The sequence below is a fragment of the Pararge aegeria genome, chromosome 11 (genome assembly GCF_905163445.1).
Source record: "Pararge aegeria chromosome 11, ilParAegt1.1, whole genome shotgun sequence".
NCBI lineage: Eukaryota > Metazoa > Arthropoda > Insecta > Lepidoptera > Nymphalidae > Pararge > Pararge aegeria.
Window position 1 is genome coordinate 6992529 of NC_053190.1, and position 19393 is coordinate 7011921.

A 19393-nucleotide genomic window follows, 5' to 3' on the forward strand; every position below is an offset into this window, starting at 1 on the left:
TTTGTCTTTAATTAATTGACAGTCATATGTTATATATATATATACTACTATACTCATTTAAGGCTTAACGATACTGAATACTTTAAAAACAAAATCAAACGCAGACGAAGTCGCGGGCAACAGCTAGTTATATTATAAACCCTAACCGCTCTAACTTAATCCAAATAACTTAAAAGATTTAAGAACTGATATATACAACTAACCTTTCGATTGCTTACGTTGTTAACTCCTCCCGAGATGTGTCCCGCATATTGGTCAAAGATTAATTTTATATCGCGCCAAACGTTTATCTATTTTTAATTGATTTACATTGTTTAAATTATTGCATTCTAATAATTATCATAATAATTCTATAAAAATGTGTGTATTTATTTATCATTAGTGGTTATTTTATTGCAATGCTGCATAAATTGAGTGTTATGAAAATCAAATTACTCCATAGACCTAGTTCTAGTCAGACTTTTTAGTACAAAAATATAACATTTTTACTTTAAACTGCTGAAGATTTCTATTTTCACAATATATTTTACACATAACTATTATACTATATTTGTCCATTAATAACAGCCCCTTGTGATTGGGTACAATGGCTGCTTAAAAAGGTGCAAGTTTTTCTTGAAGCTTTATTAAAAAAAGGGAGAGAATTTAGCCAAATTTGAATCCGAATTGAATTTTGTTACAACACTGATAAAGTTGTAAAACATTTTCATTTTAGAGAAAACCCCACATATAAATTTTGATAAAGAGAAGTTTTGCGTGATCGATTATGTTGCGGACGTCCCAGCAGCCACTGCGAACAAAATATCAAGATAATATTTGCGCATAGCATACAAATAAATATTCATTATTTTTAACTTTAGAAGGAAGTTTGACTTAAGTTACACCTTCAAAACTTTTCATTTTACATAACTTACACTTTGAAAACATTACATTACCCCGGCCGTTGAAATAATGCGTACTTAACATTCCGCCATCGGTGTTAATTTAACTTAGAAGTTGTGTTGAATTCACGCTAAAAATGTTATTATTCGGTCAAAATTATGTCTATATAAGTACAAAATTATAAAATCTTATCCCTTATAATTATAATTTAACCCTTAATCGTTTTTTTTTGTCCTTCAAGCCGCGCAACTAAGCAAAAATCAACTTTATTTTTGGCACAGATTTAGTTGAAAGGACGGAGATTAACATAGATAGTACTTGTTATCCCAGGAAATCAAACAGCTAGATTGCCAACCGTTTTATTGTTCTACGTTTCGACTAATTAATTTATTAATCAACGACATTGAAAACTAAGGAAGCGATAAGAAAAAAACCAACGTTCAAACTTAAATTTTTCATTTAGTAATGTAAGTTATTTGAAGGTATATCTCTGAGTCAATATCCTTTGTCAGATAATAATATGTTTTAGTGCATCATTATGCATCAGTCGGGAAAAGAAGACAAAAATAAACAATCATCATAGTTTCTTTACATAAAAAACTTACTACGTATAAAAGTTTGCTGTAAATTTATATAAAACGTTAGTTACCTTTGCCGGGTAAGTGTCAGCAAGCAATTTCCTCAGGGTTGATGCATTTTAAGCCAGCTGTAAACAAAATGAAAACAATATTAAAAAACATGCAGTTGGCTGTTTTTTTTACCTATCTTATATCTTTAAACGAGTAATTAATTGGAATCTCGGAATCGGCTCCAACGATTTTCATAAAATTTAGTATACAGGGGATTTCGGGGGCGATAAATCGATCTAGCTAGGATTCATTTATATTGGAATCTGGGGCAAAAACTGCAAAAAATATTCATTTTGAGAGATTCTGATGCGTGCGATGCGTGAACGGTAAACGTTACGCCAAACGACGGAAGTATGTAGTAAGTATATCGGAATTGTTGTTTCTTTAAAGTTCTATAAAAGAGTCCGCGACAACATACGAATATTTTTTTTAGTCTGCTCATTCGCGGACGATGTCGCGCCGGTCCGCTAATGTATTAATTAAATGGGACTTTAAGCGTAACACGATGTGGCTGGTAACCTACAGCCACATCGTGTTACGCTATATAAAACTAAAACACAAATAATTAAGTCCACAACTACAACAATAAGAGAGAATCATATACAAATTTTGAGTTCCGAAATTTTTAAAGGATTTTCTTAGAATTCCTTCGGGAATTTCAAGAGCAGACAGCAAGTATATAGTATTTCGCTTTTTATGACATAGATTTTAGTAATTGATTACCTAAATAACCCTTATATATAATATTCATTCGAAAAAGCGTAAAATAAAAAATTTGAAACTTGTTTGTAAATTCTTAAGTTCACTTATAATTAAAATTTACCTTAATTTATAAACAGGGGCCCATATCTAGCTGAAAACCGAAACCTGTAAACATAAACAAATTGTTAGTATACTTGAAATTACAAAAAATCTCAATTTTTTTATTTATGAAAATAATAACAGCTAAACATGAAGGATCGTAGTTTTATAGTTTAAATGCAAGTAGTTTCCTTTTATCAATAATTGGAAATGTAAATCTTGATATATAAATAGGTATTTATATTTCCCTTTAAATGTAAAACTAAAAAGTTAAGACCATTACTTAAGTAAATTTCGGCAAAATATAACTACAATAAGAAATGATAAATATAATTATTTCAATGTATTAATTATTACTGCGTTTTTAATGCTCAAAGAATCTATTTTTCTTTCTTTACATGTAGGTAAATGTTTCATAGTTGCATGTAACGCAGAGATATTAAAATAAAAAATAAATAAGTAGTATGAAATAACAAAAACGTAATATTTTGAAGAATTTCCATTTTTTTTCCCGCATTTATAATTTTAAAACCGATATAAGTTCCGATTATTCTGACAATATTGTTGCATGATTCACACACTGTGTCAAAATTATTATAGCTAACGACAGGTAATGTTGCACATATGGTAACTTGAGCAACGTTTGTACAATAAAATTTCAAGTAAATGTCATAAATAAAGCAATACGTTGCTTTATTTACAGTCATAAGATATTTGAGGACAGATTGCTATTTATTTTACTTGTAAATTAAGCACGTATACCCCCACCCACCCTGAGTTCAAAAATTAACGCTTAGAATTTGAGAGCAAATATGTGTAGATGACGACCATTGTATCCGACCGACATAATACACATATCAGTCGTATTTTGTGTAGATTAAAACTAAGAAAATACTGTTCATTTAGTCGAAAACAAAACTATCTGTCAATTCCCTCTGAAATGTAGTAATAATCACGTAACACACGTAGATAGATATATTGCATAGAAAATTTATGCAATTTTCAAAGTAGCAGCAATAATGATTTATATAGGGTCAATAGTAAAGTTATATACGTACCTAAAAACAATCAAACTTTGCGTTAATAAATAGTTTAAGAGTTAATGTAGCAAAACATCACATATATTGATATTTAAACTCCAAAATTTTAACGGAGCTTTGTGTGAAATAAACAATAATATTTTGATGTCCTAACGGTAGGTAAATTCATCATAATTATATGCGACTACTGACTAGTAATAGTAGTATTACGGTTTTTCATTATAACAGGTGCTAGCTTTTTTTACTTACATGAATGGCAAAATGTCATTTTAAGTCCAATTACTAAACATTTTTGAAATTCAAGAATAAAAATGAAGGTAGGTTTCTAAATATTTATTTGCGCGCGGAATGTTAAGACGTCTGTCACTGATTCGTCAAGGTTACTCCCTGTAACTCCTGTGCGATTGCAAATGTATTTACTGGTCGCTGCTCGCCTCTTCAACTTATTTGTAACCGAGCGAATGAGATCAACAAGTAGTTGGGAGATATAAAATCATTTTATTTTATACTCGTTCGACCTTTAAATAGTTAGACCGAACATCACAACTTACCACAAATTTAAAATTAGCGACTTTCTTCATAAGATAAATCAGGTCAGAACTTTATAAATATAATTTCCTTGTACTTCTAGTTTTCTTCTTCGGCGTGTGCTGTCCACTCCTATGTGTATATGTTAAGCTGAACTGGTTGATTGATCATCTGGCGGTGATTGATAATCGTGACGCACGCATTCTTGCAGCACAAAACGGGCTACTGATGCCTTCCTGGCCCTTGAGAGGAATAAATAAAATGGCACGAGCAAGCTGATTGGGGAAAAAATAAGGCTCATTTTCAACTGATACTCCGTACTACAATACAATTTTGGGGTAGTGTTCTTACGCGGGAAGACATAGATAATACTCTTGATTTGAGTTGATGTGTGCTGTAAGTTTCATATTGGAAAATAGAACCGAAAGAAGGGTCAATGGAGTTAAAATAAGCGTTTTTATGATAAGTACTACAAAAAAACTGAGATAAAACCATAAGGAAGTGCATACAGAAAATAACATGAGTATCCCTATTTTATGAGGGAGGAAGCTTGCGCCCCGTTAGGGGACGTTGATAGGCTCGACAATGGTGATATTTAATAAAGAAAAATTTAATTAAAATGCGACTTGCTAGTAAACTTTTATGTAACAAATGGACAGGTGTCAATACTTCCAAGGCTTCCCAGACTTTACTTTAAAAATCTGTTGTCAATTTGTTCTTCCACCGTTTCTGTTTTGGTTATTGCTGTCTGACCACCGTAGAAAATTAGTAAATTTGCATAGTTTTGTTTGTTGCGAATAAGTTCCTGCGCGATCCCAAAATTGCTGCACTAACGCAATACAATATCACCAAAGTGCATGGACTAGCAGGGCTATTCTGTATCTCAAATGACACTAAATTTAGCTAGCCACTGTGGAATATTGCTGTGAAATAACCTAACCATTATTATACAATACGTAATAATTGTATCTGCCAGCCGAGGTCAAATGAACTCAGTTGGAAACTTAGGTTTCAGAATGCAAAATATGGAGTTAAAAGGTTATTTTGGGTGTAAAGTTCCAGTAGTTAGCTGAATTTGGTGACAACTGTGATAGTGAATCGGCCTGCTAGTACTGCAAATTGAAGTGTTGGCCAATTTCTTTCGTTCCAAAAATAAAGACTATCTTGACTCGATGGGATGGGTCAGACTCCATACGCCTCCAATTTACCTTAATACCTAATATATAATAGGGGGAGCGAATTAATCCCAAACAAAGTCAGATAAAAAAAGTTCAGTAGGTTCAAAATTACAAAACTCTAATTAAATTTAGGAATCGACAACACAAAAGTGTTGTCGTTGCACAAAAGTGGGATACTTGTCTTGAAAACAGTTGGACCCGCATGCAAATGGCGTCAAATGTTTGTGACTGTATGATGATCCTCCTCTATAATGCCAGCATTAATCTATGATATCAAGCTTTTTTAGCATCTGGCACTGAAAAGCTCTGTGATCAAAGGACTGCGACTTTTATTTATTACTCTCAGTCTCAAAACTCCGTAATTTTCCAGAATTAGGAGCAGAGAAAAATACTGTTAGCACGTATAATGCCGTAAGAGATCTTCGCTTCCCTTCCTTAAAAATCAAGTATCATAAACTCAAATTAAAATAGCAAAAGTGCATCGCTGGAAGGTATACCCACAATTATTTTTTTAGTTATTTTCTAAAATAAAGATCTAATATTATTTAAACTGTTAATATTAATTATGCAAATGATTAAAAAATATATCTATGTACTTTTCAGATCAATCGAAGAATTAAGTAAAGTCTATAAATAACGCACTTTTATTCTGCGAATTTGAAATAATAGGTACTATACGTCCAGAAGAAAAATACGGAGATGAAGCACTGATAGGTATATTTTTAAAATATTTTATTGTATGTTCAAAATATAAAGTATCGGCGACCTGAAAAGAAAGTTAAAACAAATTAATAGTTGAAGTGTGAAAATTTAAGATTAAATTTATCGGCACAATACTGTTCGGCGTAAGTAGTCAGTAGTTTAAATTCATTTTGCTTTTACACTCCGTATTCAGTACTCCAGAAGAAAAAGTATGTAACGAAAAGTATAACGATAAATGGGTTTAGGAAACGGGGCGAAACAATGTTTTGTGTTTTTTTTTAATCAGTTCGGAGTACGGCAGTTATGTTTAACTCATACCCGTTTCCACGCGGCATATGTACTGGAACACTCAATTGCTTGACGGCACGTCTTAATCTGTAGGGTGCTAACTAGCTACACCCGAAGCCTCTCACCAGGCGTAAGTAGTGGTTTTCAGAAATTTTCTTAAATTTTAAACACTATTTTATACAACTACTAGCTGTGCCCGCGGCTCCGCCCGCATGTATCGTTAACTAAAATAAAATCATGAAATTTCTTAAAATATTAAATCTTATAATAGAAAAATAGTTTTAAAATATTCTTCGACGTTTACGGGATGCGAGCTATCCCTGTGCCAAATTTCATAAAGATCGGTGCAGCGGTTTCGCGAAACATAAAAACCAACTAACAAACACACAAACGGACACATTTATAATATTAGTTGGTAGGTATTCCACAAGGGAATATTGACTTCACGTGTACTCCTCGTCAATTTTTTTAATCGAAAGTTTTATTAGTTAGTGAAATAATCGACTTTAACGGAATGACAGACGGACTCCGTCGCACCATAAGGTTTACATATTTACTAGTTATTTATTAGTTCCAAATTTATGATGCGATCAAAGATGGTTGCGGCCTTACCTGATTGTGGTATGGCAGTTATATTAAATCGATACCCCTAATTAATTTTTATATGACATTACCTTACGCTTAATCTCTTGGGGGCTCGTCTTTGTGGGCTCGGTGGTAAGTGTTAACTAGTGGCCAAAGACTCACACCCGAGAAGTTTGGGTATACCAGGGGTTTGTAGAGGTTACTTGCTGTAGAAACTAGGTCAGTTATCCTCGTTTTTTTTTCTCGTTAAGGGCTACGGGTCTCCACTCAAAATGAGAAGGGTTTAGACCGCGCATAATCTAACAGGCTGTTGAAGTGTAGTCTTTGAGAACATTATGGAGAACTCCCAGGTATGCAGGTTTCCCTTCGATGTTTTCCTTCACCGTTTAGGCAAGTGATATTTAGTACCTACAATATGAAACCACGCTCTCCAACGTTGTATCTTTTGATTATTTTAAAATTAAAATAATTACTAAAATTCATTTAAATATTGGTGTACGATGTGCATCCATATACCTAAATAGATCAACATTAAAATGTATAATTTCTTATCTTCGTTTTTAAACGAATTACAAATATATATTCATCCAATATTTTATCACCGAGACGTAAAATGGCTTCGAAACATGGTATTTTTAGGTATGGGTTTACAATAATGCGGGCGAATCATTGCGCGGGCGATGGAAAGGTTTGATCAAATCAGGTACGAATAGATCAGTAGATACAAGAGTCAGCGTTGCATATATAGCTTAACGAGCGAGGCTAAAATAGCAATGGTAGCTCGGATGACCGAAGGGCGCAGGTCCAACGGATCTGAAATAGCGACACCGTACTGAAAAACCCAAGGTTGCGAGATGTACACACGACATCCATCGAGTCGCAGGGCACGTCCCGCGCCTGACAGTGGTTTCCCATTAGTTGAAATTAGATTTCATTTTACAGTGTGGATTCTGCATGTTGTTCTATAGTAGGTTGCGAAGTATTAAGATGGAATAAAAATTACGGCTGAATTTAAACTATACACCATCGTGAAACGTATCTACGATCTACATGATACTAAGCGCGGATTAGAGCTATCGAGTTACTTTGTCCTCAGCGTGTCGTTGCAGAGTGAAGCGCGCCACCAAGTTAAAAATAATATGACTTTCTAAATATTTTGTTAAATGCATTCATTGCACTAATTTTACCCATGGTTTCTGTTATATGCTGCTTCTGGAAGAAATGAGCTAGATATAATGTATACGTAAATAATAAGCAACACAATACGACAAGATATAAAGTACCAGCTGTTGCCACAACTACATGGTCCACGTTTGCTTCAGTTTTCAGAAATCCCACGGAAACCGTTTCCCGAGATTAAAAAATAGCACCAGGATAATTGAATTAGCAAAAGTTTGCCAAAATTGGCATAGCTGAACATAGGCAACAAAGGTTATTTTAATAAATCTCGCAGGAACGCTTCCCGGGTGCACCTCCAGGATAAAAACAAACTCCTATGTATCCGTTTCCAAGATGCAAACAAAGTAAAGGTCCATTGTAAGTTTCACCACAAGATCGGTGCAGTGTATGAGCCGAACATAGGTAACAAACAAACAAACTAATTAAAAAAGAGACACTTTCGCATTTATAATATTAGTATGGATGTACATGTGGTGAATAGAATGCAACCTCTTCAACATATTAAAATTGTTAATGATTATATATACAAATACTGAAGCAGCCATACTTAATAAATTACTTTTTTATAAGAAGTAAATCTACTTACTACCAATATTTATAATAGCAAGAATATTAGCTTATATGATTTTAGTAAACTAGGTAACAAGCCATAAAATATATTGCTGGATTAATCGCATAAATATTTTAAATTAGGAGTCTATAAAGACATGCACGTCAAGCGTAGCAGTTATTTGTGTTCACACAAGGAAATCTATATCAGTGTTTAAGATAAAATTAAAATTAAAAATTAAATTGATAGTAAGTAGTGTCTCGTTTAGGTTGCGTCTAAAAGCACACTGAATTTCAGGTTCTGGCCTCTCATAACATGATATCGTCTGAAAAGGGTTTTATCCCTTACAACGTGTCCACTTGCCAAAGCACGGCAACAGGTAATAGAAGAAGCTTACCCGCGTTTATCATTCTATCATTAATAATTTTTCATTTTTTTTTAAATTCTTAACAATGTTAAACTATATAAATAAATACAACTCTATTAAATATTTATAAAAAAAATCATTCACTTCTCCGCTTGCGGGGCTTTTGAATGCACAATACGCGCGGTTTCAAGGACTACTGCCTTCTGTATCCTTATCTTGTGACCCTTAATCCAGCAACCAAGTATCCGATGAGTAGTTTACTTCGATTATAATCACATATAGTGGAAATAATATCCAAATAATATATTTGATAACAATCGAGGGTAAACTTCTCCTATTCCATGTTCCCATGATTGCAGGTGGACAAATTAAGTGTATCCCTTGTCAGGGGATATAATCGGGGGATATAATTTGTCTCCTGCTTGTGCAAGCCCTGCTGATGACTGCATATACTTTTTATTAAATAGAGATACACATATAATATGATTAACTTACAGATAAATATGAATTTTCTGTTATCATATGGACCGTATAAGCATGCAAAATTAAAACGTCTTGAAATTTTAATTATTTCCATATAAATTATTTTTTAAGCGTTTTGATAAAACTAATAAATATATGTACACTACACATGCAATTCTTTACGTTAGTCATTTCGAAACAACGATGTGCATAATTAGTTTAAGTCAAAGTAGCTGCCATGTTGCATTTCGATCTGCTTCAAATGGCCATACACAGGCGACCCCTTTGTTGCGACCAAAAGTATACCATAAGCTACAGAATACGCGTACCGGACATTGCCCATAATGCCGATAGATACCATTTTGTATTTATATTATATATCAAAATTAATAAGAAATGTAAAAATATTATATAGTTATATTATTATAGTTTTTAGTATGCCTTTGTGAACCAAACTGCATATTTCACAACGTTCATCGTAAAATTTTACTGAATTCTGGACACACTCGGAGCGCATGACTTTATGTAAAATCCTTGCAATGTCCAGACTGTTCTGCCCCGATACAGAGGCGTACTCTATCTTATATATGGTTGCGATGGATCGTGTATGGTGTGGCTTACAGGGAGTTATCTTAATATAATTTGAATTTTCCAATTATTCTTGACACAATCGAAAGATATGTCCCTTAAATGATTCCAAGAAATGATTAATCTTGTTATTTGCCTGAGATCATTAGCAATAAATTTTGGATGCTTCTGAAAACCAGTATGATTACTTGAAGACTAATTTATTAATCCGGTAAGAGTCGATTCCCGATTATTATTGGGTATTTCAGATTACATCAATATGTTAGGTGGAAATAAATGTAGTAAGTAAATCTTCCGGATTAAGCATAACAATCGTCTTATAGCTTCAAGAAAACTCATTGAGGAATTTAACATAAATATTAAAGTAAAATGAGAAAATGAAATCAAGGTCAGCCTTTAAAACTTATTTAAGAATTATATGTTATACAAACCTCCATTCTTATTGTTTCTTCGATTTCCAACAAATATTATAACAGGAAAACATTTTACATCGTCCTTAAATCGAGGTATTTATTGATGATAGATTATGAATATAAAATATCTAAATTATGAACATTGTGTCTAAATTTAATATTTGCTGGAAAAAGAATTATCCTTATAATGTATCAGGGTCCGCTTCTTATAATAATGTGTTGAGCTGCGATGTGAAATCTAGAATAGAACTAAATATATGACTAATAAAATCTGGGTTATTGGAGAAAATAATAATAAATTGAGAGCTATTTTGCTATTAATCGTTAGGAGCCATCCTCTATCTCCGAAAATCTTGCTCAGTTCCTCAAGAAATATAAATAGTGCCGATTAGAACTAGATCTAGGACGGGACAACATTATTTGAAATGCAAAAGGATTATTCGAAATCAGTTATGAATTTGGGGGGAAAGAGTATGAAATCGGTACGATAAATGGTCAGATTAATATCTTCGCATTTCCATAACATAAAAATATACCAAAATGGAGATTCTGTTTCCTAAAATCATATTTCTTAAAATCTATTTCTGCTATGGAATGACGAAAATTATCTATCCTGCACCTTAATTTAAGATTTTTCAAATAAATCTCTTCCACAAAATCGGCGCCTTGGTTCTACAGATAAAATCTATCTAATAGTTCGGAGGCTTGCGAGTCCATACAACCTTGGGCTCGAGCTGATTAAGTAGTAATAAATTCGGTTGATCATCATTTAGAAGATACTTAAACGCGGAAGATATACTACCATGTGACTATGGAAATATTGCTGAGTCTGTATATGAGGCGGGCTAGTTCAAAGGACCGAAGTAATTTCCAGCTTTGTTGTTCTATGGCATCACGCCTTCATTAGCTACTACAATCACGCGTCTCAAAGCCTCCGTGAAAGACTGGACTGGAGTGGACTCTACTCGACCCTACCTTACTTGTGAGTGCATATATAAACTTTCGCATATTTCGCACACGCAACACTGAACTTGTAGATATGTTCCTTGATACTATTACGAAGTAGATTCTTGTGTTTAATAAGCAATGTGTTTAAGTTATAATTTAAGTAATATAAGCAATAAGAAATTGATGATGATTATTGTGAGATTATCATTATACACTGCAGAGCAAATAAACCGGGCCACTCGCTATCTTGGTACTCTAAATCGATTTTCTCAAAAAGTATAAAACTTACAACTATAAAAGTTACACCTGCAGAAATTGTGTTTCACGATGGTTACAATGAAGATAAATTAATTGTGAAGTACTGTCATCTGACTTGGTAATCAATCAACGAACACAATGCTAGCAATTTGCTCTTTTTTTGACTAGATAAGTGATTAGAGTTATTTTTTTCTACAATGAGGATAGACGGATATTTCGTATCATTTCCTTAGTTTTGGTCCACCAATTGATCAAACATTTGTGTATTTTCGGTCAATAATGGATACTGTACTACTACTGTAGCTCTACTTCAATCAGGCGCTTTACAACGTGAGGTTGCTCGAAGACTTCGAATCAGCAGATCTTCGGTGCAGCGAGTTTACAGACGATAAATAGAGACTGGAGCATTCGATCGCCGTCCAAGGACGGGCAGACCTATGGCTACATCAGCAGCATATGATCGTTTTATCAGAATTATAGACTACCACGATACGAAAAGGACTCTTCTTTTTAAAATCCGTGATAATCATTTAACACGTTGACTGCTGCCTAACATTAACAAATACGGTACACGAGTGCGGCAGGATTACACGCTAGGCGTGTTTTCAGCACTGGTGAAGCGTATTCGAAACAGGCGTTACGAGCATGCGGCCCCACACGCCTGGCGTGTTTAAACTTATCGCGACAGCTATGCGGCCTTTACGCAACAGGTGTGTTATTACATCACTCGTATTTTCTCATTTATTTATTGAACAACATGAAAACCCAACACTTGTCGCATTTGAATAGCAATTTGTATTTTTTTGTTGGATAAAATAGAATAAAACTTTAATGTAGTCAACACAGATTTTCTTTTTTTCAAAAATAATCATTTTCTAAAGAGCTTTAAATATAGTGGCTTTACATCTGGTAGGTACACTATTTTACTATATTCAAAATCGCGGCAACGTCAACCTGTGTGTAACTTGTGAATGTCATTTACGAATCATGATAAATAAATAAGTAAAAAAACAGTATTAAATACCTACTTACATACGAATGCGGATTGCCGACAAAGAAGCAAATTTTAAAATAATATGCATTTTAAATATAATAATCCTTCCAGTAAATATACAGAACCATTGTTAAATTTACTTTTAAATTCGAAACAATAGTAACTCATTCCTGAGTAGTTTATTGGTACACCTGGCCGCACCGATAACGTTTATTTAAGACGATAAGAAAAAATAAGGATGCGGATGCATCGTTTTGTAATTCTGTCGGTATAAAGGAATGCAAACCGATATTTATAAAATAAATTATTGACGATACCGATACCAATGAAAATAGTGCAGGCGAACTCAGGCGTACAAATATTAAAAAATATACAAATAGACGTCAAACTTATGTTGCGGATACCTTTATTGCAGAAAAACATTGTAGAGTATGCTAAAACATAGGACGACGATCCTATATCGATATCAATATCTATTTCGCGTCCCTATAAAATATTTTAAAACAATGCAATTATCTAGGTGGGTATTATTTAGTGATCGATGGTATTATTCTATTGTTGCAAATATTTGGTCGAAAACATGTTTTTTATATGAACTTGTTAGTTATACGTGTGATGGTCGATTCTCTCGATGGCATGGGAATTATTAAGAAAAACACTCATGTATAATGATTAGATAACTCACAAAACAACGAATTTTAAGTAGGTATACTGTCTATATAATAAAACGTAATATTTAATAAAACGTACTTGCGGTAACGTATAACACACTTGTTGCGTAAAGGCCGCTCTAACAGTATAATATTAAAACAACACAGCGTTTGTGTTTGCCGCACTCGCAGAACGCCGGAAAAACACGCCCAGCGTGTTCGGCCGCATCCTTGTAGGTACATTTATTTTAACACGCCTAGCGTGTTTGAGCCGCACACGCGTTACGTAGTTTTAAAACACAAACGTTGCGTTTCAGCAGCCAACGTGTTAATAAATTGATTAATTTCAATGAGTTTTCATTTATTTTAATCAGGTTGAAACGCACTTTCTAAAGGTATAACTTTGATAGTTGTAACTTTTAAACTATTTTTGAAAATGGAAATAGAGGTCCAAGGGTGGCCCAGAATTTTTGCTTTCCAGTGTATTATTCGTAAACATTAAATAACAAAAAAGATGTTTAAAGGCTTTGTACAAAATAAAAATACTTTGCAATTATTACACAAACTACATAATTTTCTAATTCATTGATATATGAACTAACGTCTGTCAGCGACTTGGTCACATGAATCTTATTTTAACAGTTAAAATCAACCTGGACATATCCATATGAAGTCCCAATTTCATCAAGATGGTTCAGCAGTTTAGATGTTTTTTAATAAACAGGCAAAATACCATATCATATCTTCAGTAAAATTAATTCTTAAGATTTTCCAATTCGTTTTGATGAAATACTTAACCTACATAATATATTTCATTTATTTGTGTTGGTACCAATGTGATTACATATATTAGTAATACCCACCAAATTACACGCGAGGTGATCATAAGGTAATGATAATAATCGGTGATATCCAGTCCGCATAGTATCCAAAAACTAAATAAGTCATCAAGTTGGTACCTGTGTAAAAAAAAATGGTTACCAAAGGCATACACAGCTACTTTAAAGGAAACATTAAGGTATTCCCTAAAGGTTCCTTTAACCAATTCCAGTTAAAACTTGCACCCAGTTTCACGCTGGGCCTAGTTTCAGTTGGACAGAATATCCACTGCAGTTTAACATCTTAAGAAGATCCGAATAGAGTACCGTTTGAAAAAAAAAAAAAAGGTAATGACCAAAGGCATACAAAACGGTTTTGGAGAAAATATTGAGGAATTCCCCAAAGTTTCCTTTAACCAATTCCAGCTTAAAATCCATAACCAAGTTGCACGCTGTTAAGCTGGGCAGAATATCAACTGAAAATGAACATCGCAAGAGAGGTCCATCTACGTCCGTCAAGTAACTGGAAGCGTTGTTATAATTATAGTCACCGTGTTTTATTTCCACTATCATTACTTTTTGATGACCCGTAAATTATAAAGACTTCGCTAAATTTTTGCTCATCAGATGTGACGTTAGTTATAAGCTCCTGAAATGGTGATCCCCGTACTGGAGAACATCGCGTTGGTAGACCAACTAGGTGGGCAATCGACGTAAACACCGCGCCACACACCTATGTAATTTGGAAATCCTGACTCCAGATCCAGCACCGCACTGGATGTTCATCGTATATTAAGATGATAATTGCAAAACTTGCGATAAGCCGAATGTGCCTGTAATTACAACGGCTAACACGCAATTAACCGGAACGCAGCAATGCTGCTGCTGCTGGCGGCAGTAATAAGCCTGGTTGTTGTACTTCCCCGGATGAGCTTTGTCACAAAAAGCTAATATTCGCCTGTAGACACTAGTTTCCATATGCCACGATCCTCGTTTTGGAGTTCACGGTGATTCCATAAACCTAAGCTATGATGAACGCTCGGTATATCAATAATGTACTTTTTTGTATAAACATACTGCAGTATGTCAATATTTTTGATGATTTTAATTTAGTATACTGGTTTCTAAAAAATACTCACTCATACCCCTTTAGTGTTTAATTCGAAATGTAATCATTTCGAATAACTATGTAAACAAAACTGCTTCTTGAACGTCAGCTTCAAAAAGTGAAGGTAAAGAGTACTTTAGTTTTATTTGTTTATAAAATCGGGACACACCGTGGTATATAACCGAGGAGTGCGAAGATGAGTAAAGGACGTATGAAGAGACCACCAATAGAATCGTTCAGCTTTCGTAACTTAGCACATCTTAGCTCCGATGGAAAAGGGGAACTAACCTTAGTTTGAATCTATTTATTTCAAATAAGACTACTTTCTAGGAAACCAAGGTTTAATTTTTAGTGACTAGTTCACACGCTTTGGTTATAAAGCGACATAACCATGACATGATGATGAAGTCTCATTGAAGCAAGAGAATGCTGAATGATAACTTAAAAAATAAGAATACTAAAGAATTTTTTTTGTGCACCTATTTTTGAAGAACCCTGGATATATAAGGAATAAGATAGGCTACTGTAGATTATGGTTATGGAATTAGAATACTTATTAATTTAGGATAAATTTATTTCATGTATACTTACATTTTTACGAAAATTACATGGTAATTTAATATCCCTAACTTTCTAAATTACACAATAGCTACTTAGATTTTTCTTGCTCACATAATACTCTTGGTTGCGACACACAGATTCACACCTTAATAATTATTTTTTTATGCTATGCGTAAGCAATGTAGTAAATACAATAAGTTAGTGAAGTAAAAATCGTCCTTTGGATTTCAATAAACGAACTTTTCAACAATTTCAACGCGATATCAATACAATTCAAATAAGTAAAAGCACCGAAGATATAGATTTCAAATGCAATCTTAATGATTTAAAATTTAAATAACATGTTTGGTCAATTTAATATTATCAGAATTTAAGAGATTGCAATTTTTCAATCAAAAATTCAGCTTATGCATTACTGCAATAAGCACGATATTTTTGTTATTCACACCAATTTAGGCAGGTTTTGGTTCTTTTCGGGACAAAATTCCAGTTTTACAACGGCAATATTATTCGCGAGGATCTACCAATAAAATACACACGTCCTGATTGGATAGAGACTAAGGAAAAGAAAAAAAGGTATTATTTGTACTGTTTAGACATTGTAGTTCAGTGTTATTATCTCATAATTCACGGAGTTTCAAGAATAAGGAACTTAAATTATATACTAATTAATTAATTAAAGTGAACTTAGCAATAATTTTGTATGTAACTATAATCAAACCAGATCTGAATAAAGGATTATCTTAAAACATTTGAAGGTTATTATTGAGGATTTTTTTGAATTCTTAAAAAATATAAGGGTTGACTTATCAGAAAAGGTGATATATAACATTATATAATATAAACATTTTGTATACACCTAGTAAATCTCAGACCCGCGCCTCAATCTTTAACCCTTGAGAATACCTTGTGCAACCGACCCCACCCACTGGATAACCCTATCCGACAGAACGTTTAATATGATTCTTAGGTAAGACCCCCCAAATAATAATGATCAGATATGTAATTTCATGGGTGAGATACCCATGAAATTACATATCTAAAAAAAAACTTTTTACTGCTTGAAATGCTTGCCTTTTTTTTACAAGCAGCACGGAAATACATATCAATTAAGATGTTGTGACGCCACAAGACCAAAGGATGGACATTATAGACATTGCCCGTGAATTCTCCGCATTGCGATGAGAATGTAGCCAGAATCCAATTGTAAATTAACTTTGCTCTCGGTTTATCACAAGCAATGTAACCGTCGAACTAGTGGCCAACCATATTGAACAATCCATTGCTAAAATTGTAAACAATACCCAACTGACATGACCCACCAACGCTTTAACTTCACAGAACACATTATAAAGGTCCTTTATAATCGCTATTCGATAACTCTAACCAAAGGTCTTGAGAAATTCTTTCGAAGCTCGGGCAATGGTGACAAACCTTCGAAAATAGCCGGTTTTAAAACACATAGATTTAAATTAATTGTTTTTAAATATAATATTTCATTTATTTAAGTCCAAACGAGGTCATTTAAATAAAAAAAGACATACTAGTCATTATGTCTATTATTGTGAACAAATTGTGTTTTCTAGTTAATAATAATGTGTTCAAATCTTATTTATTATCACTAAGTTAATGTTATTAAAATACTAATTCCTCGTCCCCTTCTTTTTCAATTGTATTAATTCAAGACAATTTTTCTTAGGTAAGTATATTTCTAGATAACCTTACTCTTCAGTATTGAGGCATTCCTTAAAACATTATTGATTAAACTAAAAATTAAATTAACACAGTATTGCAAAGATACTTCTATCTCCTGCAATGCCAGCCTGTCATTCTGTACAGATCATTATATATACTGGCGAGAGTTTTACTTAGCCTTAAAGAGCGCAAGTTTTCGGTAAGAATAGTTTCATGTTACATGGAATAAGATAGTTAACATATCTTTTAAGAAATGTTCTAGGTATAATTATAAGGATGTACAGAATTCATTCTAATAGAAGAAATATGCTGAATAGAATCCGCATAGACGCTAATATTATATACCAATATCTGGACATATTCCGGGATTTATTAGAAATGTATGTCACTTAAATTATAAATGTCAACTGACTGAACATTTTCTTATTAGTTTTTCTTTTGTAGTAAAGGGTAGGTAACTAAGCAACCGGGCAATTTCTACTGCCTATTGGCTAACTGTAGTTAAATAGCCAAACTCTTCGTACATTTGTCTGAGTAGGTATATGTTACTGTAAATGCCCGAACTACCGATTTAGAGAAATTTTGATGAGGATAAAATTCCACGGCTAGAGGGAAAAAAATTACCTATTTTTGCAGAGCCTGTATACACTTCAGTCTTGCAGTAGACTTTTTACGCATTTTTAAATGGAAGAGAGTGTGAATAAGTGAAAATAAAAATTTCTTGGTGTCAATTTTTCTTCACAAAATGGATAGATAGACCTGATACATGAAGTCGTTAATTATCAGACTTCTGGGCTATTTTTGACCTCACCAAATGTTTTGTTTATTACGGGGTTTATATGATTTATACAAGTCTACCGTGTCTCTATAGTTGCTGTTGAAGTTGCAGTGCGAGCACACCTTACAGTAACATATACAAAACAAAATATAACTTTGACGGAGTAGTAATAGTACTATCAGTTGAACGCTGTTTACATTTTGTATAATCTATATAAAAACGGTTTAATCAAGTGCATTCCAATCTTGATTAACTATTCCAAAGGGTCTTGTCTTGTAAAAGTAAGCTTTTGGTTACATTAAATAAGGGGGACAGTGGCCCTGAAGCTTACAGTTTTAGCACTATAAGCATCCATATATACAAAGGTCTTTAAAGTATTTGATTAAATATGTGTCTTTTATTTGAACGTCACCAAAAACTTAAAATATATTATGGGAGGATTCGATTTTAAAGATTGTACGCGTTGTGATAGCCGTCATGCGAAACGCGGCGATTACGCGCACTGTTTAAAAGCGCCGGCGTTTGTTAGGAAAATCGTCTATTTGGCGGGGTCCGTCCCAACCACCACGATTCTGCGATCCGTCGTCAAAACCTCCACGCGGCATGTCGTACTGGTCTCTGAAGCCTCCATCCTAAAGTAATCAATGAAACGTGCCAATGTTTTCTCAAAATATAAAAATAACGTACAAAAAGTAAATAAACATATTGTATCGTAGACTGTTTCGTAGACATACATCTACAGCGTATGAATCAAAGCCAGATAAGTTCTAAATCCTTAACTCCATGCATGAAAGCATGTTTTTTTATACATAAAGTTCCAAATCCATTGACGCAATTCACAAATGCAGTACGTAGAATCGGTTGGAAATTGTCAAATTTCCAGGCAACGAACGGTTCGTTATAAAAAATAATAAGCAGATAGGACCTTTGATGTAATATTCATCACGACTATTACAAGATTAAAGATTCAATTTATATAATAATATCTGAAATAAATTCCATCGAAATATAATAAGTGCGCAAGAGTAGAGATACAGTAGATATTATAACCGCAATTCCCTATTTTTTTCAACTTTTCGTAGAAGAAGAAGAAACACTTTATTGCACGTATAACATACAGGAAAATAAACAGTGGGGAGTAACTATTTACGATGGATTTTGTACTTCAGTTCACCGTAAGTTCATAATATTATTCTTCCTGTTTTAATGCGGGGAATAGCAGGGGTGGTAGAATAAACATTGACGCTTGCCTGGCAAGATAAAATATTTATGTGTTACTTGCTGATTCCTAAAAACCTGTTTTTCAATTAAGTAAAAGTACAAGTTTTCGAAAGATAGTCGATGATTGATGACCCATTGATATAAAATATACATTTTCATAATATAATGGC

The 19393-nt window shown here is 33.4% G+C and overlaps 1 protein-coding gene across 4 annotated transcripts in view; it reads right to left on the minus strand.

The window, feature by feature from the left end:
- Positions 1-676: 676 nt before the first annotated feature.
- Positions 677-19393, minus strand: part of LOC120627295 (hrp65 protein) — a 31031-nt gene continuing 12314 nt past the window's right edge. For 3 of the 4 annotated variants that reach the window (XM_039895243.1, XM_039895241.1, XM_039895242.1), the window contains exon 12: positions 15525-18634. In XM_039895243.1, the coding sequence (XP_039751177.1) occupies positions 18509-18634 (126 nt within the window). In that variant the 3' untranslated portion in view covers positions 15525-18508. Of the gene's footprint in view, positions 791-1531; positions 1589-2334; positions 2379-15524; positions 18635-19393 lie in introns of those variants that run through there. The other variant, XR_005658903.1, reaches the window with a different exon arrangement.